Here is a 21093-nt window from a genome sequence, read left to right as displayed (position 1 = left end):
TGAACATGTCTTTCAATCCTGACAAATCTCACACTCTCACTATGTTTCTCCGAAAAAACGACGGGAAACCCCTCCCATCTACTTTCTGAACAATCCTCTCAAAGAAGTTGTCACTCAAGCTTTGGGTCTCACTATCTGCCATGATATTTCTTTGGAAAACCACATTTACAAGCTGGCCTCCAAAGCTAGTCACCGTCTGGGCATCCTCCGTCATGCGAAGTCCTTCCTTAGCACCTCTAAGCTCTTCACCACTTACAAGGCTTTCATGACCACAGCTTGATGGAGTATTGCTCTCCCCTCTGGGATGGTGCTCCTGTCTCACACCTAGCTCCTCTTCACGCTGTAGAAGCCAAGGCTTTTAGAATCATTGGTATCTCCCACAATGAAGCTGATTCTGAGGGTCTTTCACTCTCTCACCGCAGACAGGTTGGTGGTCTTTCTGTCTTCTACCGAGTCCTCTGCGGCCTAGCTCTCCTGCTCTGTCTGTGCTCTGTCCCCCAAATATTCTTTCAGGATGCACAAGATCTGCCAGAATCCCTCTTCCTGTGAAACTATCAAAATCAAGACTCTCTGCTCACCTTCACTCTTTCATTCCTTTTTTCTATCTCCTCTTGTACAAACTCTCATACTCTCTTCAATCCAACTCTTCCCTCCAGGTGTTTAAAACAGCTGTTGACCACCTTCTTTTATCTTCCCCCATCCAAAACCTTGATCTTTTCTACCCCCGTTATTCCACCCCAAATACACTTCCTTTAAATTCCGTTTCTTCTCTGAATGTCCTTGTATTGCCCATTTGTTTATCCTGTGTACCCCGCCCCAGCCCTCTCTCTTCCAGAAGTCTCCGGATGTCCCTGTTCCCTACTGTTGCTGTGCTTCCCTCTCACTTCCCCCCTCTTGTCTCCCGTTCCCTTCATGATATGTTATTTGTGTTTTCTCTTAACGAGCCTCGACTTAGTTTACAAAATAAAAAAAATGAGGAGGTATATTAATTCATTTCGGGAGATACTGAGAAAGGCAGAGAAAACGAATTAATGAAGGAAGGAACTAATAGGCAAAATGACTGTTATTTTTTGGTGTGAAATATTTTTTGAAGCGAGTCGAGGGGAGATAAGATGAAGTTGAGGAGCATAACCAGAGAACACTTCTGATAAATAAAGCAGAATGAGGCATGCGGCATCAGAACAGAGGCAGAATTGGCACACCTACTTGCTGAGGCCTTGGTGCGTGGCCAGACACGAACAGGGACACAAATTCGACAACACACAACAGCTATGTATGGTAAAAAACAGGAAATTGGATGAAAACCCAACCATCATCACAAGGATGAAAGGTTAACAGAAATACTTTATGGATCTGGTCTGGAAAACGTCGCTTTGAGGAACTGGAAGGAGCAACTGCACGAGCCAACATTCAACATCCTCCGACGGAAGTAGAAGTCCCACTTCATTAATAAATTAAATGTCGAGACAATTAAAGAATGTTTTTTTCCCCCATCTCTAATTTAATGTTTCATCAATGTGTAATTTGCTTTTAAAACCACCATGAATTCAAAAGTATTGTTACGTTTGTGGGGGTAAAGGATGAAATACCATAGTACACGTAGGATTGTATAGTATTAGCATGGACCATGGACGCATAGGAGACACTTTAATGTATTAAGTTGGGAAACTGTTGCTTAATAGTATGGCGGCCATAGGCCATATTTTAAAACTTCGTTGCACCCACCTTGTGTAAACCGACATCTATATAATAATAGCGTAAGGACTCGACTTTGTTATCCCTTTTACGCCGCACCCAGTGACCCAATGCCCACGGCACTAATGGATTTACGATCTACGAACCGCGCTCTTTGTTTATCACGTATAGACATACTCGAAAAATCTGAATTAGCCGACGTTGGGGCCCAAAAGCATCCGATTAACTGCCGATACGACGCCATCTTACGACGCCATCGTATTGGCGTCTGCTGGGCGAAGGCGAAGCAAGCCGTCCGCTGATTGGACAGGCGAAGGCGAAAGCAAGCCGTCCACTGAGTGGACAATCCAGAGCATGCATTTGTGCCGGTGTCGGCGATCGTTGTTCATAAACGCACTCTTCATTCTCATCTTTCTTCCTAACTCTTACTCGGACAAGCAAATCACCTATGCCATCCATAATGGTACACTCTATCCATACACCACATCCTCCCTTCCATGGATGTTCCACGGGTTTCGGCTAGTCCCCAATAATTTCATTAAGTGGACCCATTTGGACCATATTAGGAGGGTTGTGAAGTTCTCGCGGTGTGCGGGGGTTTACGAGAATGCGATTAATGTCTGCTGGTGTCAGGGTCCAAACGCGTTTTCTTTAATTCTTAAAATCACACATAACTCTGCCAATAATGGACATAGAGGGTCGTGTGAGGTGTCAAAATGATCAGAGTACTTCCATACAATATGTAAGCTACAACCCAGCTGTCAGTGACATCTGCGGTTATCTCTGGGTCAAGAAATCTGTAAAAATCGTGAAATTTATATTTTGTTTTAGATTTTGATACATCATAAATGTCTTCATAACTCATAGAATAACGAAGGTATTGCTTTAATGTGTACTTTAAAAGTTTCCCAGTACACTGTGCAAAATAATGATACCACACAAATATATCTGATATTAATATTTCTGAGTTTAATACCACAAAACCTAAGTGTACCCCCTTATTTTCTTTATGGTATGCATACAACATAAGTTTGGATACAGTCGATGTGATATTGGCAATTACTTCAGCTATAACATAGAGATAAATATCATGATTTTCGCGACTGCATTGCACATTATCAATAGTAAGGGCATTTTATGAGATATTTCACAAATCTGTTAACTAAATTGTTACCAAAAAATTTCTTCACCAATATGTTTGTAAAGGTGTGTAATAACATGTGTTAAAATGTTGAAGTTCAACTCCCGTGGGAAACCCAGAAAAAAAGCTGTTGAATTCGGGTACCGAAAAATTATTTTCGAGAATTTTTATTTTTTAAAATCGGCCCTTAAGTAACTTATGAGGGGTCAAATAAGGGTTTTTCATGATTCTGAGTTGATTGTTAACATTGATTGTTAAGATTGTTAACAATTGTTAACATTGTTAACATTCTGAGTGAAGGCAAGTTTCATGATGTGTTGATAGATGGCTGCATCGATGAGGAGGTGAACACGGATTGCCTTGTCAAAACATCCTCCATCCATGATGTGGTTGGCTGTCGTACTTCCAGGATAGATCAACTGGATCACATCTAGTAGTCCAGAATCTTCCATGATGTTACCCATTGATCCAAGATAAGACTTCAGCATGTGAAAACCACCCAACCTTGGAATGACGGGTAGATTTGCCTGCTTTATTATATTCACAGCCTTCAGCCAAATCGGAAGATCAAAGGTCACTATAGCGACCCCAGCGCGCCGTATGCACTCTTTCAGAGTGGTGAAGATGGTGTTGAGGTCATTAGGGTCTCCTTCAATAACTGGGAGGAACTCGATCTGTGTGCTCTGCTTTGCATCATTAGCATGGATTCTCTTCATCCAGCCATTCCAGTTGGAGTGTGGGAACTCAGGATCGTTGGCTTTGATCACCCACCCCGCTGCCCAGAGTGTGTCACCTGGAGTGAGGAGTGGCTGATCATGAGCCAGGGAGGAGGAAAGCTCAGCGAGGGGGAGAAACATGATCGCGTTCGTTCCTATCTGTTTCCTGTTCGTAAATGGAATAATCTTTACTTCAGTTCCTCTCAGGATCTTAGCTTTGTCGAGTGCCTTCAACTTCACCCGGGGGAAAGCTGCTGTTGTCTGTGGATCTGGCAAAGGTGGTGCCGGAGAGGTGACTTCGATCCAACCCATTGAGTGAAAGGGAGTGTTTCCGTGAATAGAGACAATGTTTAAATCTATATTGTCTCCAACAAACTGAGTGACTGCATTGTTTGTTTCCCCAACCTCCATAAAGACCACCTGATCATTACTTGACAATTCACTTTCACTGGCTGGCACTTTGGCTGTCATCACTGATTGATCCTCAGGCGCAGCATCAACCGCAACCTCATCATTGATCTGTTCATCGGTTTCCTCGACAATGGTGTCAAGAGTGCCAGAAGTATCTGGAACATCATCTCCACTCCTACTATTAAGGAAGCAGTATTTGTAGTTTTGTGTCTCCGTGTAAGACTCAGTGTATCCCAGCCGGTGGAACTTGTTGAGCATCCATTTTGACCCAAATCTATGATCAAGTTGTATGGCAAGCCCCATTTGGTGTGGCAATACTCCAGACTGAGGTCGACAGGCCTTAATAAAATTCTGCCCCCAAACGGCAACTCTTTCGTCTGTCTTGACAATCGGTCTCAAGAACATCTGAAGGCTTGCAGGAACAAGTGTCAGCTGACTATCGATGTCAGTCATACTGTGTGTGGTGGGGTATGACTTTGGACCTAAATCAATCAAGGCAATATCATTGGATATGAACTTGAGTGCCGTCTTTATGATCTGAGTCTTCTCATCTCTATGGTCAAGATTAGCATGATGCCCTCGCAGAATATTGTCGGTGCCATCTTTGAGACAGAGTACATCTGCCCTTCTTTCCTGTGTTGTGAAATACAAGGTGTCTTCGTATTTCTCTCGAAGTTTTATCTTTAGCCAATGCTTTGAATAAGAAAGGCTCTTCTCTGGTGACTGATCAAACTCCTGCAGCTTTTCATGGACTTGGTCCATGTTCATTACCCCATGCTCTAATTCTGAGTCTAACCATTCGCAGAATTCAATAAAAACTGCCTCTCGCTCCTCATCAATACTCCTCTGTCCTCTCTTCCTTTTTCCTTCCTCATCAGTCTTGGACAAACTGTCACCTCTCGCAAACATAAGTTTGCATCGCAAATGGTACAGTGTTTCTTCTGCTACCAAGTCGTTGATCCCTTCCAGGCGTCCAGTGACTTCAGTGCCCCAGTCATCTCCGCGACTCCATGCTGTCTTCAGCAAGCTTGCCTTCAGTGTATCTGCAGTCAAATTATCTGGCACTCTGTATTTCTTTCTAGCTTGTGCTGGATTATTTTTGTAGAGCTGGGCTGGTTGGTTGCAAAGAATGCATACATCCTTATACAAGAGGTCAACTGACTGTGATCTTCTAGAACTGCAGCCAGTTGATGAACTGAACTCACAAGTAGTGCGTCTTCTCTTCAACTTTGATGACTCTTTCTCTGCCTTTGATGCTTGAGCTGACTTCTTGGTGGTTGCAACAAAGTTGTTGTACAGATCATTTTTACACTTCTGGTGGTACCTCAGTTTTCCTTCCTTTTGAGCCTCCTTCATACGTTCCACAACAGTAACATTTTCGACAGTTTCTGCTTGTTTCAATAAGTTGAGTATCCCTTTGGAGTTGCCTGTATGAGCCTTTCAGCTGGTGTATCCGAGCGTGCACAGATGAAGCAATTGAGCACAGGTGGAGTAACGTCTTCATCCATATTGCTAGACTCCATTTCCTGCAAAGTAGAAAATGAGATATATTTAGAAATTATTTTTCCACAAAGGAGTGTCTGTGGTGAAATATAAATGTTAACAATCAACTCAGAATCATGAAAAACCCTTATTTGACCCCTCATAAGTTACTTAAGGGCCGATTAAAAAAAATAAAAATTCTCGAAAATAATTTTTCGGTACCCGAATTCAACAGCTTTTTTTCTGGGTTTCCCACGGGAGTTGACCTTCAACATTTTAACACATGTTATTACACACCTTTACAAACATATTGGTGAAGAAATTTTTTGGTAACAATTTAGTTAACAGATTTTCATATGTTTCCCTTACTACAAGACTAAAGAGACCTTAATTAAAGATGCCTTAGATTATTTTGGGCACCTGTGGAATAATACACACAAACACAAAAATACACCATAAATGTTTAATTTGGAGATACACGTGTTTCATAATACTAAATGTTTGTCCAACAAAATCAGAATTCACTTGAAGGTCCATCATATTTTCTATTCAGTTGAATGCCCATCATGTTCATGATTTAACTAAGATGTCCAGCAAAATAAAAGTTCACTTAAATGTCCATCTTGGTAACTATCCATTTTAATGACTATCATGTTCACAATTCACTTAAATGTCCACCATAATTACAATGCATCTGAAAGTCCATCGGTTAGTCTAATCATCTGCTTCTGAATCAGATGTCTCATCACCAGCCAGAGAGTTTACCGGGTTTGTGCTTCTTGGTCCGCATTTACATGCACCAATGCATGGGACGGACATGCTTTTACACGAGCATCTTGATGATGCACAACTTCTCTGGCATCCACAGCTTATTAACTCACGGCAGGCATCTGGTACAGGTACGAGGCTCATTAGCTTTGGTACTAACTTCGTGCCATCGATGTGCCATCCACATTCCTCTGGTGGAGGAAGGTCAGGATATGCCTGTCCTACATGTGTCCAGATCAGGGCTTGATAGGTAGCTCGCATGATGTGAAATGTCAGGGCATCTTTTGTTGGTGGTAGTTTACTCGGGTCATCCTTATGGTGAAAGAGTTTACATCGTAGACTGTCAATTGACTGATGTTTGTCACATGATGGCGAATACAGCCTCATTACAAACATTTCCACTCGGGCCATGTTCGTTGGTGTGAGCGTAGCTCCTACATGTCCAGAGAGAGCAAATGACAAGAGGGATGCATGCTGTAGCATTACTCGCCATGTTGACGTCTTCCCCAGTCCAGCAAATTGACTGGTAATGTCACATCCCGTGAAAAGCTTCCTGTGAAACCACTTCGTCGCATGTCATGATGTCCGTGGACACTGGTGCTGTGAATTTTGGCAATTGTCGGGTTGGTTTTATATTAGCGGACTCAATTTCATTCAGCTGATGTGGAACAGACTTTAGAGACTTCTGTTTACCAATGACAGATGATGAATGGGGGATGTTTTCAGAGGGGCCACGCTGGAAAGCTGCCATCTCGGTCACATGAAATGTTCCCTTGCCATCCAAGGTTTCTTCTACAATGTCCAAGTTGTCAGCAGCAAACTGCACAAACCTTCCAGGAACAAGTGAGTTTGGAACAACAACATTGTCATTTTCATGAAAGCGTTCAAGTTGGTCTGCTGCAGTTGTGGTATCTATTCTGCGTAGTGTATCATAGCTGACACAGTCGCCCATATTGTGCAGATATTGAACCAGAGTCTTCGACCTTGTCAGTTGATGTACAAACAGAGCCATACCAACAGTCCAACATGCTTAGGTGTGAGTGTCTTACTGTTTGTTGCATGAAAGAGAATGGTTGCTCCAGTATTAAGGATGCGGTTGTGAACGTCGTCATCACAGTTCATTTCCAACTCTTCAGTTGAATCTGCTTCGTCAGAGTTGGTATACAGCCATTTAAGGAGCAGGTACAGGCTATCAGGGACACATGTTTCTGCGGCAGAAATGTTGATATCATCATAGGTACCAATGCCCTTTACATGATCGAGATCCGCTTTGGTTTTGGTACACACATAGCTTAGTGCTTGAAAGAATAGTTGATCATGAGAAGGACCACAAGGCACATATTCTGAAGCATCTGTCATGGACGTTGTGGTTTCTGATGTTGTTCTCAAAGCCTCAATTGCATCTCCAATGGACAGGGCTGGAAACACTAACAATGGCTTCGATTTGTCACGTTGCTGCTTGAAGAGGATCCTGGATCCATAGTGCTTCTGTAGTTTCTGCTTTAATTGGTGGGATCGATATGATGTTGATTGTATGCCTTCATCATTGAGGAGTATACAGTAATGTGTGAGAACATCACTCATTGAGTACACATTGCCTGCATCAAAGCCAGCGTCAAGCATATGCGTCAGTTTTTCAAAAGCTTTTGCAAACTTGTCTGATGTGGTGGTATCCTGTAACTGTGCTGTAGCCGAGCTCAAATGTTCAGCCTTTATTTTGCATCTCCTGTGATATTGAGCCTCGAATGCTATCAAGTCATTCTGACCAATCAGACATTTGAGTTTATGGTCAGATTTGGCGATGTCTTGGATACAGTCATTGACTGCATGGGACATCACTTGGTGAGGATCTTTGCGAGACCTACTCTGGCAGAAGATGCAAGACTTCCAATCAACACCAGGAACTACAGTCCTTGTCAGTGCAACACTGTGCTGTTCTGCTACCGGTGTTTCTGACACGACTGCTTTGCCAGAAACTTGTTTCGATTGTCTGTCCTTCATACGCTTCAGGTTCAGTGAACTTGTGAAGGCGGCGTAACATGATTTGTGCCATTTACCACCCTTCTCAACTAGAATGTTAATATCAGGACTTAAACGCTCCAGTGCTATACTGTTGTCCCCAAGTGAAACACGTTCTGTGTGAGCAGCTTTTACCTTCTCGGCCTCAACAAATTATGCCTTCAAAATCGGAAGATGAGCATCCTGGCAGAAAATGCAAGCATCCCACTGAGCCTCAGAAATGCGCTGTTTCTTGGTAGGAACAGTTGCTACGGGTGGAATGTTGTCACTCATCTTGTTCCAACTGTCTTATCGTGCTTGATGGCCTGAAAAAAAAAACCAGCATTAGTAATATCACATGCATAACGACACATATAATGCTATATTTATTTATTTGTCATATTTTAGTTATTCATCTTTAGTTATTTATTTTTTTAATTTCATTTATTTACTTTATGTATTTATTGTAAACTTCATGCATTATATTAATATCAGATATATTTGTGTGGTATCATTATTTTGCACAGTGTACTGGGAAACTTTTAAAGTACACATTAAAGCAATGCCTTCCTTATTCTATGAGTTAGGAAGACATTTATGATGTATCAAAATCTAAAACAAAATATAAATTTCACCATTTTTACTGATTTCTTGACCCAGAGGTAACCGCAGATGTCACTGACAGCGGGGTTCTAGCTTACATATTGTATGGAAGTACTCTGATCATTTTGACACATCACACGACCCTCTATGTCCATTATTGGCAGAGTTATGTGTGATTTTAAGAATTAAAGAAAACGCGTTTGGACCCTGACACCAGCAGACATTAATCGCATTCTCGTAAACCCCCGCACACCGCGAGAACTTGACAACCCTCCTAATATGGTCCAAATGGGTCCACTTAATGAAATTATTGGGGTTGTCGGTTTACACAAGGTGGGTGCAGCCAGCTCAAAATCTAGAGGCCTTTTCCCCAAATGGCCGGCCTACTATAAGGTTGTTTATGTGTCTTCACACGGGTGGAGTGGTGTTATCTAGATAGGGGTTACGTTAGTTCTCCCCCAGTTTGTGATTGCCTCCTGTGGCTTTTCCCTACATTTTTTTGCATCTACCGTATATACTCGAGTATAAGTCGAGTTTTTGAGATGATTTTCATGGCCTAAATTTCGGGGTCGTCTTATGCACGACTTGTCTGATGTGGTAGAATCCTGTAACTGTGCTGTAGCCGAGCTCAAATGTTCAGCCTTTATTTTGCATCTCCTTTGCATGTTTTGTCATAAATTATTATGCATATTATTATAAACAAGGAAAAAAATCGTAGGGAACAGTCTGGGTAGGTCAAAAATGACAAATGAGACCAGACATTACCGAAATTGAATTTAAAACATTTATTTACAACTTTGTTGCCACTTTATTTTCTCAGTCTCACATGATAAAATAAATGATGAAATATACAACAGGATAATGATTGAGATAAACAAGCATCGACGACGAAATGACATCATAAAATGAAAATGTGGTACAGTACAGTGTGAAAGAAAAGTCATGTAACTGTAGACACTGAGCACCATTCAGCTGAAGTTTGATTACACAAGTCCCTAAAGGCGGGAACCTTCAAAGTCACTTTCGTCATCGCTCTCCCCGAATAGTTCCTGCAAGTCACTAGTCTGCACCATATCATCATATCGATCATCACAGTCCATCATATGAAGTGAGTCTTGATCGGCGACAGAGACTAGTACTGGTAAAATAACTCAGACACCACTTCCTGGTTCGTGATTCCTAGAAATGCCAAGTCCTGCGCACACTAGCGATTTTTCTAGTCTTGCTTGTTGGTTGGCTCGTGTGCAAATCATGCACCTGAGAAAATATGTTTGGTAAAAAACTGGGGCCGTCTTGTACACGGGATATATGAAAAAAGCTACGGTACAACAACCGTCCATTAACCCACCATAACCGGCAGAATTGCCGACGGAAGCCGAACATTCTCGATCGACAGCTGAACTCCGCCTCAAAGGGATAGTAACCGTTAGGCCACGCCCCGAGCTTCGTCATTGGTTGAGAGGACATGGGGTGTTCCCGAAGGAGCTCGGCCACTGATCGCGTGATGTCAGAGAGCATTGAAGGTTTGAACAGGAATAAGAACTCGCTCTCTCTCTTTCTGGCTTTCGACTCGGGCGGTCGCCTTTGTCTCTGGCTCTCGGCTGCTGCTGACTGGGGTGCGCTTGTGAGGTGAAATTTTCGGAGCTCTGTGAACCTTTGCAATGTCGGTGGAGGGGGTGTTGTTGGACGGTGGTGCGTTTCGGGGGAGCTGGAGCTGGAGCTGGAGCTGCGTTGCGTTCGGAAGTGGAATCGAGGAAGGGTCGTTTCACTGTTTGCTTCGCGCCTGGGCTTTTTCAACGTGGGGGTTTGGCGCCATTGTCGGAGCGCTCACAGTGCGAGTGGCAACACCAGCGGTGACGACCAACAACCCCTCAACACATTTTGGACCAGAGCTGAGTACTGGCCAACTCAACAAAATAATTTCTTTTCTTTTATCATTTCCCTGTTGTGTATTTGTGTCTGAGTGGAGACGTCTCAAATTAGGATTTAGTTTTACCTCAACCGATATTTTGCCTTGTTTTATTTCATCTAATTCATTGTTGTGGCATTTCATTTGTTGTGTCTTATTTGCATGGTGTTTGGTCCGAGAATAAACCCATGTGGCTCCGCCAGGTAAGCACTTTGGTTCCCTCACCGCGTGCGACGGACCAACTGCCAGTTTCGGCTACGTGCCTCGGAGTAAAGGACCGTTACGGCTATTCATCACCCAGCGGTGTTAATCGCAGGGCTGACAGGACAGTATTATTACGTGAAATGGGGGGGGCTATGATCTATTGATGTGACTATGTTCCAGACCTGCACCGTTTAGTGGTGTTTAGTACATTTATGGCAAAACCTAACATGTCTTCAAAATAAAGCAATAAAAAAAAAAGAAGATTTTAAATAAACATTTTAAAAAGTGCATTTTCATGTTTTGCTTACTTCTTGTTTTGCCCTTCCCAGGACACTGTAAGCACCATCATCCGGTTTTGCTCTCCACGTATCTTCTTACTTGGCCTGCCGGGGATCAGCCTTCTCCTTTGGGACTTCATCGTCGCTGTGTGCAAAGTGACTTCCTGCAGTGTTGTTCATGTAAGAATGAAACGCCACAGTGTATGGAACAACCCAGTGAAAAAGAAAAGAATGTTGAATGCAAATTTATCATGGACAACTTGCTTCTTTCATACCTCAACGTATTATATTCCAAGGGATGCAGGTGTTACATTGTGAGGTGCTGCAAGCCATGAGCAGAGCTTGATAGTTTCTCTTTTCCTCGCTAGCTGCGAGCAACATGATTACATAACTGTGTGCAAGCACGCACAAGCAGCAGGTCTGCTCTCAAGGAAGGGATCGAGCTTCTCCATAGTTCCTGCTTCTTTTTGCCATTGCCCCATTTTCCTCATGTGATCCTTCATTTGCTTGCACGTTAAACTTTCACATTCTATTCAATCACTAGGTGGGGGTACTCAGCCGTGCTTGGGGGGGGGGGGGGGGATGGGACGGGACGGGGGGGACGGGGGACGGGGGGGACGGGACGATGTAGGGGTTCAGGCACATGTTATGCATTGAAAACATATGGAGCTATTGGCCTCGTGGTGGTTACATTTTACCTGCGCGTCGGGGGCAGCATTGCCTGACCCCACATCCCAATACACACATTATAGCGGCCTCAAAACGGACATCAAGGCCAATGTGTATGAATGAATGATCGTTTTAAGGCCATTTTCCCCGCTAGAGCGGGGGTTAGCCTTGCGGGCCCCATGACAATCATGGTTCCCTGTTTTGAGACAATGTTTTTATGACCGGATGCCCTTCCTGACGCCAACCCTTGGTCGCCTCTTACGATGTGCAGGGATACGGTGGACCGATTCTTAATCGGGGTACACACCGTGATCATTCATCCCAGCAAGCTGGTACTCAATTTGCCGACATCGGAAGGATGACAGGCTGAGTGAACCCCCCTGGCGTTAATTCAGCGATCGACCGGGATTCAAACCCAGGATCCTAGGATCCCAAGCCGGCACCCTAACCGCTAAGCCAACACCAGGCTGTAAACATCAAGGCCAATGTGTGGCAACTGTAAACCTTGTCCAGATTCTAAAGTTCATATATCCAAAATGATTGGCCTCTCGGTGCTACGGTTCGGCCGGGAAAGAGTAACGCACAAACGCTCAAACACGAGAAATCATTTAAATGACATACAAAATTGTGCACACCTTTTTCTGTGCACAGGCTGTGCTCAAATGAGAGTGAACACCTTTTCTTTCCTTGAACTTGATGCCAGTTCAGCATATACAAATCAATTTTGTCCAAAGTTCGAGCAACTCTTTAATATTTATTTATTTTTGCTGTCTACTATTTTTCCCTTTGTTCTAGTTTTAGGGGACTTGGGATAAATATGGCAGAGGGCTGGAAGTGTGGTGGCATTACAAGAGTAACAAACTGCGGGAATGAGACAAGATTGCCTCATGCGGTTGTTTTACTGGTTTTTTTTTTTGGTTTTTTTTTTTTTGTATACAAGATCGAGGCTCGTGAAAGAGCTAACATTAATCACACAAAAAGACAAACCGACACACAAAACACAAAAAACAAGGGGAGCGGCAGACAAGATGGGGAGAGAGGGAGAAGGACACAAAAGAGAGGGGGAAGAGGGGGAAGGACACAAACACAACATTTGAGAGCAGGGACATCGGGAGGACTTGGGGGGAGGTGGGAGAGGAATAAAACATATGAACACTGCAAGGACTCTGGGGTGAATTGCCGGGGGTAGAAAAGATCAAGGTTTTCGATGGGGGAAGATAAGAGATGGTGGTGAACAGCTGTTTTAAAGACCTGGAGGGAGGAGTGGGATTGAAGGGAGTGGGGGAGTTTGTTCCAGAGGCGGGAGAAAAGGGGAATGAAAGAGTGAAGGTGAGCAGAGAGCCTAGACTTTGGCAGTTTAACCATAAGAGGGTTGCAGGCAGATCTTGTGCGACCTGAAGGAATATTGGGGGGACAGAGCACAGAGAGAGCTGGGGGAGCAAGGCCGGAGAGGAGTCGGTAGAAGACAGAAAGACCACCAACCTGCCTGCGGTGAGTGAGTGAAAGGCCCTCGGAGTTGACTACATCGCAGGAGATTCCAATGATTCTGAAAGCTTTGGCCTCAACAGCGTGAAGCCGAGCAAGGTGTGAGGCAGGAGCACCAGCCCAGAGGGGGGAACAGTATTCCATTGAGCTGCGGATGAAAGCCTTGTATGTGGTGAGGAGCTCAGGTGTGCCAAGGAAGGACTTCGCACGACGGAGGATGCCCAGTCGGCGACTGGCTTTGGAGGCCAGCTTGGAAATGTGGTTTTCCCAAGAAAGATCATGGCAGATAGTGAGACCCAAAAGCTTGAGCGACAGAACTTCTTGGAGAGGATTGTTGAGAAAGTAGATGGGAGGGTTGTCCAGTCGGTCCTTTCGGAGAGACATTGTAAGAGTGTGAGATTTGTCAGGATTGAAAGACATGTTCCACTTGTTTGACCAGTCTGTGATTTTCTCCAGGTCTGCAGAGAGTGAGGAGGCTGCAGACTGCCGATCTGAGGGATGAGGAATGGAGTGACAGAGAGTAGAGTCGTCAGCAAAGAGATAGAGAGGATTTTCAAGAGAGTCAGAGAGATCATTGATGAAGACCAGAAAAAGCATAGGGCTCAGAACACTACCTTGGGGAACTCCAGCCTGAACAGGAAGAGGAGATGAGAGAAACCCATTCAGGGCCACACGTTGACTACGACCAGAGAGGAAGTCCGCCAGCCATGCGTGGAGATTTCCATGGATACCAAAGGAGGAGAGTTTGGTGAGCAGAGCAGGGTGCCAGACCGTATCGTAGGCACGTGAAATATCAAGGGAGACAGCTCTAATTTCCTGTTTGGCGTTGAGGACCTCCATCCATTGTTGTGAAAGCAGAAGCAGCATGTCCAGAGTAGAGTGACCAGGTCTGAAACCAAATTGATGATCAGAGATCAAGCCATTGGAGAAGAGGAAAGATTTAATATCTGAAGCAATGATGGATTCCATGACTTTGCTGATAATTGGGAGAAGGCTGATTGGTCTGTAGTTGCTGGGATCTGTTTTTGGACCTTTTTTGTGCAAACCGGTGATGTTGGCTGATTTCCAAGCAGATGGCAGATGACCTTGAGCAAAAGAGAGGGTGAAGAGAACAGAAAGAGGGAGTGAAAGAGCAGAAGAACATGATTTTAGGACCCGTGGGCTGATGCCGTTAGGACCCTTTTGCAGAATCAGAGTCGAGGGTTGAGAGAAACTTTTCCACCTTGTCAGGAGGAAAGGACACAGAGTCCAGGAGCAGCTGGGTATGACTGGGTACGGTGGGTACAGAGAGGGATGGGTTTGGGACACAAGATTTAGAGGAAGGTGGTTTGGTTGAAGGTGGCCCATCCTTGCCGGAGGTGTGATTTGAGTGTGAGAATGCGGCGCACAAGCAGTTTGCTGTGTGAACAAGGAATGAAACTGCAGGAATGTTGTTCTGTTCCAATGTGCAATTGGACCATCACAGTGCTGTTGGGAGGCGTCCACATTGCCAACACTTGAGTAGTTATCCATGTTGTTGACATTCTCTATCGGTAAGGTTTGTTGTGCTAAGGGTTTTTGCTTACCTGAGGATAAGTAGTGTCATTGCTTCCATTGTGTTATACTCGTACATTGTTTTTAGGTTGTTGTTGTTGATCAGTCGCGGTCAGTCTGCTCGGACAGGTCCGTGGCATGGAGATTGCTGATCGATCTCCCGGGAGCGGCCCCATTTGTAGGTTGATGCCCTGGAATCATCGTTATCCCCACGCTTTTTGTAAACAAATGGGGGGATGTTGTAATCGGCTCCGTCTGTATGTTCGTCCTTCACGCTATTTCCTCTTAAATGGTCGTGCAGAAATTCACCAAACTGGTTAGTAATCATCACCACATGGCATGAAGGTGCAGGGGCAGTGTCATTTTGCCCCCTCCTTTTGGGGGTAAAACGGCTAAATGATGAAAAATGCAATAATGGGGAATTTTTCAATGAAACCTTGTGGGGGAAATTAACATAGGGGTGGGGGGGGGGGGCATTAAATATGCAACGTAGAGGCCATTAACATTGGGGGGGGGGCATTCATATATAACGTAGAGACAACTAACATTGGGGGGGGGGGCATTAAATATGTAACATCGTGGCAATTAACATTGGGGGTGCATTAAATATGCAACACAGTGGCAATTAACATTGCGGGTGCATTAATATGCAACACAGTGGCAATTAACATTGGGGTGCATTAAATATGCAACACAGTGGCAAGTAACTGCGGGTGCATTAAATATGCAACACAGTGGCAATTAACATTGCGGGTGCATTAAATATGCAACATAGTGGCAATTAACATTGGGGTGCATTAAATATGCAACGCAGTGGCAATTAACATTGCGGGTGCATTAATATGCAACACAGTGGCAATTAACATTGGGGTGCATTAAATATTTAACATAGTGGCAATTAACATTGGGGGTGCATTAATATGCAACACAGTGGCAATTAACATTGGGGGTGCATTAAATATGCAACATAGTGGCAATTAACATTGGGGGTGCATTAATATGCAACACAGTGGCAATTAACATTGGGGGTGCATTAAATGTGCAACATAATTGCAATTAACATTGGGGATGCATTAAATATGCAACATCGTAGCAATTAACATTGGGGGGTGCATTAAATATGTCACACAGTGGCAATTAACATTGGGGGTGCATTAAATGTGCAACAGAGTCGCAATTAACATTGGGGTGCATTAAATATGCAACATCGTGGCAATTAACATTGGGGGGTGCATTAAATGTGCAACATAGTTGCAATTAACATTGGGGGTGCATTAAATATGCAACATAGTCACAATTAACATTGGGGGTGCATTAAATGTGCAACATAGTCGCAATTAACATTGGAGGTGCATTAAATATGCAACATAGTGGCAGTTAACATTGGGGGTGCATTAAATATGCAACATAGTGGCAATTAACATGGGGGGTGCATTAAATATGCAACATAGTGGCAATTAACATTGGGGGTGCATTAAATATGCAACATAGTGGCAATTAACATTGGGGGGTGCATTAAATATGTAACATAGTGGCAATTAACATGGGGGGTGCATTAAATATGCAACATAGTCGCAATTAACATTGGGGGTGCATTAAATGTGCAACATAGTCGCAATTAACATTGGGGATGCATTAAATATGCAACATAGTGGCAATTAACATTGGGGGGTGCATTAAATATGTAACATAGCGGCAATTAACATGGGGGGTGCATTAAATATGCAACATAGTGGCAATTAACATTGGGTTGCATTAAATATGCAACATAGTGGCAATTAACATTGGGGGTGCATTAAATATGTAACATAGCGGCAATTAACATGGGGGGTGCATTAAATATGCAACATAGTGGCAATTAACATTGGGGTGCATTAAATATGCAACATAGTGGCAATTAACATGGGGGGCGCATTAAATATGTAACATAGAGGCAATTATCATGGGGGGGCATCTATAACATTAATAGCACTGTTTGTCCATCTGTCTCCTCCATAACTCCAAAATCATGAAACCTAGCGGACCCAAACTTTGCATGCATACACCTGGACCTCCAACAGATTGCAAGGATGAAAACTGGGTGGTTGGGTTTGTCATTACACCATTTTTGAAGATGATTAACGACGTGCTCATCAGAAAAAAACCTGATGTGGCTTACCAATATTGCGGCCCGCCATCTTGGGCAGCCCACTGCCACTCTCTGGGTTCTTAAGCCGCCATTTCGTTTCGGCCAATTCAAACGTGCCTTGCCTTGGAAACACGATCAATTATATCATTGCATAATTGACACATCAAAATATGGATTCGGATATGAGGATTGGATGCTGTCGACGAAATATATGTCCAATACTGGAGTGAAATCTGACAAAATTTACCATTTCTAGTGATTTTTTTTATAGCTGAGTGTACAATCGTGGCCAAAAATTTGGCACCCTTGCACTTTTTTCAAATAACTCACAATTTTCTCTAAATATAAGTTGAAATTGACGAAAGTATTTGATCTCCACAATTCTTTATTTGACTGTTAATATTACAGAACCTTTGTTTTTGATTCAGAACTTAATATATCCTTGTAAATCAGAAAATAAAAACAAATGGCATTCACAAAATTATTGACACCCTTGACTTAATATTTGGTAGCACGGCCTTTGGACAAAATAACTGCAGTCAAGTGCTTCCTCCACCTCTCTACTGGCAGTTTGTCCCACTCTTCTTGTGCAAACTGCTCCAGTTCTCCCAGATTTGAAGGGTACCTTCTCCCAACTGCTGTTTTCAGATCTCCCCACAGGTGTTCAATGGGATTTCGATCTGGACTCATTGCTGGCCACTTCAGAACAATCCAGCGTTTTGTCTTGAACCATTCCTGGGTGCTTTTTGAAGTGTGTTTGGGGTCATTGTCCTGCTGCTAGACGCATGACCTTCGACGGAGACCCAGCTTTCTCACACTGGGTTGAACATTGCGCTCCATAATGCCTTGTAGTAAGGGAAACATATGAAAATCTGTTAACTAAATTGTTACCAAAAAATTTCTTCACCAATATGTTTGTAAAGGTGTGTAATAACATGTGTTAAAATGTTGAAGGTCAACTCCCGTGGGAAACCCAGAAAAAAAGCTGTTGAATTCGGGTACCGAAAAATTATTTTCGAGAATTTATATTTTTTTTAATCGGCCCTTAAGTAACTTATGAGGGGTCAAATAAGGGTTTTTCATGATTCTGAGTTGATTGTTAACATTTATATTTCACCACAGACACTCTTTTGTGGAAAAATAATTTCTAAATATATCTCATTTTCTACTTTGCAGGACATGGAGTCTAGCAATATGGATGAAGACGTTACTCCACCTGTGCTCAATTGCTTCATCTGTGCACGCTCGGATACACCAGCTGAAAGGCTCATACAGGCAACTCCAAAGGGATACTCAACTTTATTGAAACAAGCAGAAACTGTCGAAAATGTTACTGTTGTGGAACGTATGAAGGAGGCTCAAAAGGAAGGAAAACTGAGGTACCACCAGAAGTGTAAAAATGATCTGTACAACAACTTTGTTGCAACCACCAAGAAGTCAGCTCAAGCATCAAAGGCGGAGAAAGAGTCATCAAAGTTGAAGAGAAGACGCACTACTTGTGAGTTCAGTTCATCAACTGGCTGCAGTCTAGAACATCACAGTCAGTTGACCTCCTGTATAAGGATGTATGCATTCTTTGCAACCAACCAGCCCAGCTCTACAAAAATAATCCAGCACAAGCTAGAAAGAAATACAGAGTGCCAGATAATTTGACTGCAGATACACTGAAGGCAAGCTTGCTGAAGACAGCACGGAGTCGCGGGGATGACTGGGGCACTGAAGTCACTGGACGCCTGGAAGGGATCAACGACTTGGTAGCAGAAGAAACACTGTACCATTTGCGATGCAAACTTATGTTTGCGAGAGGTGACAGTTTGTCCAAGACTGATGAGGAAGGAAAAAGGAAGAGAGGACAGAGGAGTATTGATGAGGAGCGAGAGGCAGTTTTTATTGAATTCTGCGAATGGTTAGACTCAGAATTAGAGCATGGGGTAATGAACATGGACCAAGTCCATGAAAAGCTGCAGGAGTTTGATCAGTCACCAGAGAAGAGCCTTTCTTATTCAAAGCATTGGCTAAAGATAAAACTTCTAGAGAAATACGAAGACACGTTGTATTTCACAACACAGGAAAGAAGGGCAGATGTACTCTGTCTCAAAGATGGCACCGACAATATTCTGCGAGGGCATCATGCTAATCTTGACCATGGAGATGAGAAGACTCAGATCATAAAGACGGCACTCAAGTTCATATCCAATGATATTGCCTTGATTGATTTAGGTCCAAAGTCATACCCCACCACACACAGTATGACTGACATCGATAGTCAGCTGACACTTGTTCCTGCAAGCCTTCAGATGTTCTTGAGACCGATTGTCAAGACAGACGAAAGAGTTGCCGTTTGGGGGCAGAATTTTATTAAGGCCTGTCGACCTCGGTCTGGAGTATTGCCACACCAAATGGGGCTTGCCATACAACTTGATCATAGATTTGGGTCAAAATGGATGCTCAACAAGTTCCACCGGCTGGGATACACTGAGTCTTACACGGAGACACAAAACTACAAATACTGCTTCCTTAATAGTAGGAGTGGAGATGATGTTCCAGATACTTCTGGCACTCTTGACACCATTGTTGAGGAAACCGATGAACAGATCAATGATGAGGTTGCGGTTGATGCTGCGCCTGAGGATCAATCAGTGATGACAGCCAAAGTGCCAGCCAGTGAAAGTGAATTGTCAAGTAATGATCAGGTGGTCTTTATGGAGGTTGGGGAAACAAACAATGCAGTCACTCAGTTTGTTGGAGACAATATAGATTTAAACATTGTCTCTATTCACGGAAACACTCCCTTTCACTCAATGGGTTGGATCGAAGTCACCTCTCCGGCACCACCTTTGCCAGATCCACAGACAACAGCCGCTTTCCCCCGGGTGAAGTTGAAGGCACTCGACAAAGCTAAGATCCTGAGAGGAACTGAAGTAAAGATTATTCCATTTACGAACAGGAAACAGATAGGAACGAACGCGATCATGTTTCTCCCCCTCGCTGAGCTTTCCTCCTCCCTGGCTCATGATCAGCCACTCCTCACTCCAGGTGACACACTCTGGGCAGCGGGGTGGGTGATCAAAGCCAACGATCCTGAGTTCCCACACTCCAACTGGAATGGCTGGATGAAGAGAATCCATGCTAATGATGCAAAGCAGAGCACACAGATCGAGTTCCTCCCAGTTATTGAAGGAGACCCTAATGACCTCAACACCATCTTCACCACTCTGAAAGAGTGCATACGGCGCGCTGGGGTCGCTATAGTGACCTTTGATCTTCCGATTTGGCTGAAGGCTGTGAATATAATAAAGCAGGCAAATCTACCCGTCATTCCAAGGTTGGGTGGTTTTCACCTGCTGAAGTCTTATCTTGGATCAATGGGTAACATCATGGAAGATTGTGGACTACTAGATGTGATCCAGTTGATCTATCCTGGAAGTACGACAGCCAACCACATCATGGATGGAGGATGTTTTGACAAGGCAATCCATGTTCACCTCCTCATCGATGCAGCCATCTATCAACACATCATGAAACTTGCCTTCACTCAGAATGTTAACAATGTTAACAATTGTTAACAATCTTAACAATCAATGTTAACAATCAACTCAGAATTATGAAAAACCCTTATTTGACCCCTCATAAGTTACTTAAGGGCCGATTTTAAAAAATAAAAATTCTCGAAAATAATTTTTCGGTACCCGAATTCAACAGCTTTTTTTCTGGGTTTCCCACGGGAGTTGAACTTCAACATTTTAACACATGTTATTACACACCTTTACAAACATATTGGTGAAGAAATTTTTTGGTAACAATTTAGTTAACAGATTTGTGAAATATCTCATAAAATGCCCTTACTATTGGTAATCTCCTGATTTCATGATGCCATGCACATATTCAAGGTACCCAGTGCCAGAGGCAGCACAGCAAGCCCAAAACATCAATGAAGCTTTTTCATGTTTGGCTGTCGGGAAGGTGTCCTTTTCTTTGAAGGCTTCATTTTGTTTTCTGTAAACATAGAGATTATGTGCTTTACCATAAGCTCTAATTTGGTCTCATCTGTCCACATGACGTTTTCCTGGAAG

At 43.4% G+C, this 21093-nt stretch overlaps 1 protein-coding gene across 4 annotated transcripts in view; it reads left to right on the top strand.

Annotated features, from left to right (window-relative positions):
• Window positions 1–21093, top strand: part of LOC137416855 (ral GTPase-activating protein subunit alpha-1) — a 344184-nt gene that overhangs the window by 191677 nt on the left and 131414 nt on the right. For all 4 annotated transcript variants that reach the window (XM_068102513.2, XM_068102512.2, XM_068102510.2 and 1 more), the window contains one exon: window positions 11257–11385. In XM_068102513.2, coding sequence (XP_067958614.2) covers window positions 11257–11385 — 129 coding nt within the window. The remainder of the gene's footprint in view (window positions 1–11256; window positions 11386–21093) is intronic.

The sequence above is a fragment of the Myxine glutinosa genome, chromosome 11, assembly GCF_964187855.1.
Source record: "Myxine glutinosa chromosome 11, kmMyxGlut1.1, whole genome shotgun sequence".
Classification (NCBI taxonomy): domain Eukaryota; kingdom Metazoa; phylum Chordata; class Myxini; order Myxiniformes; family Myxinidae; genus Myxine; species Myxine glutinosa.
The sequence above is the reverse complement of the archived record's forward strand: the minus strand, read 5'-3'. Positions and strand labels throughout refer to the sequence as shown.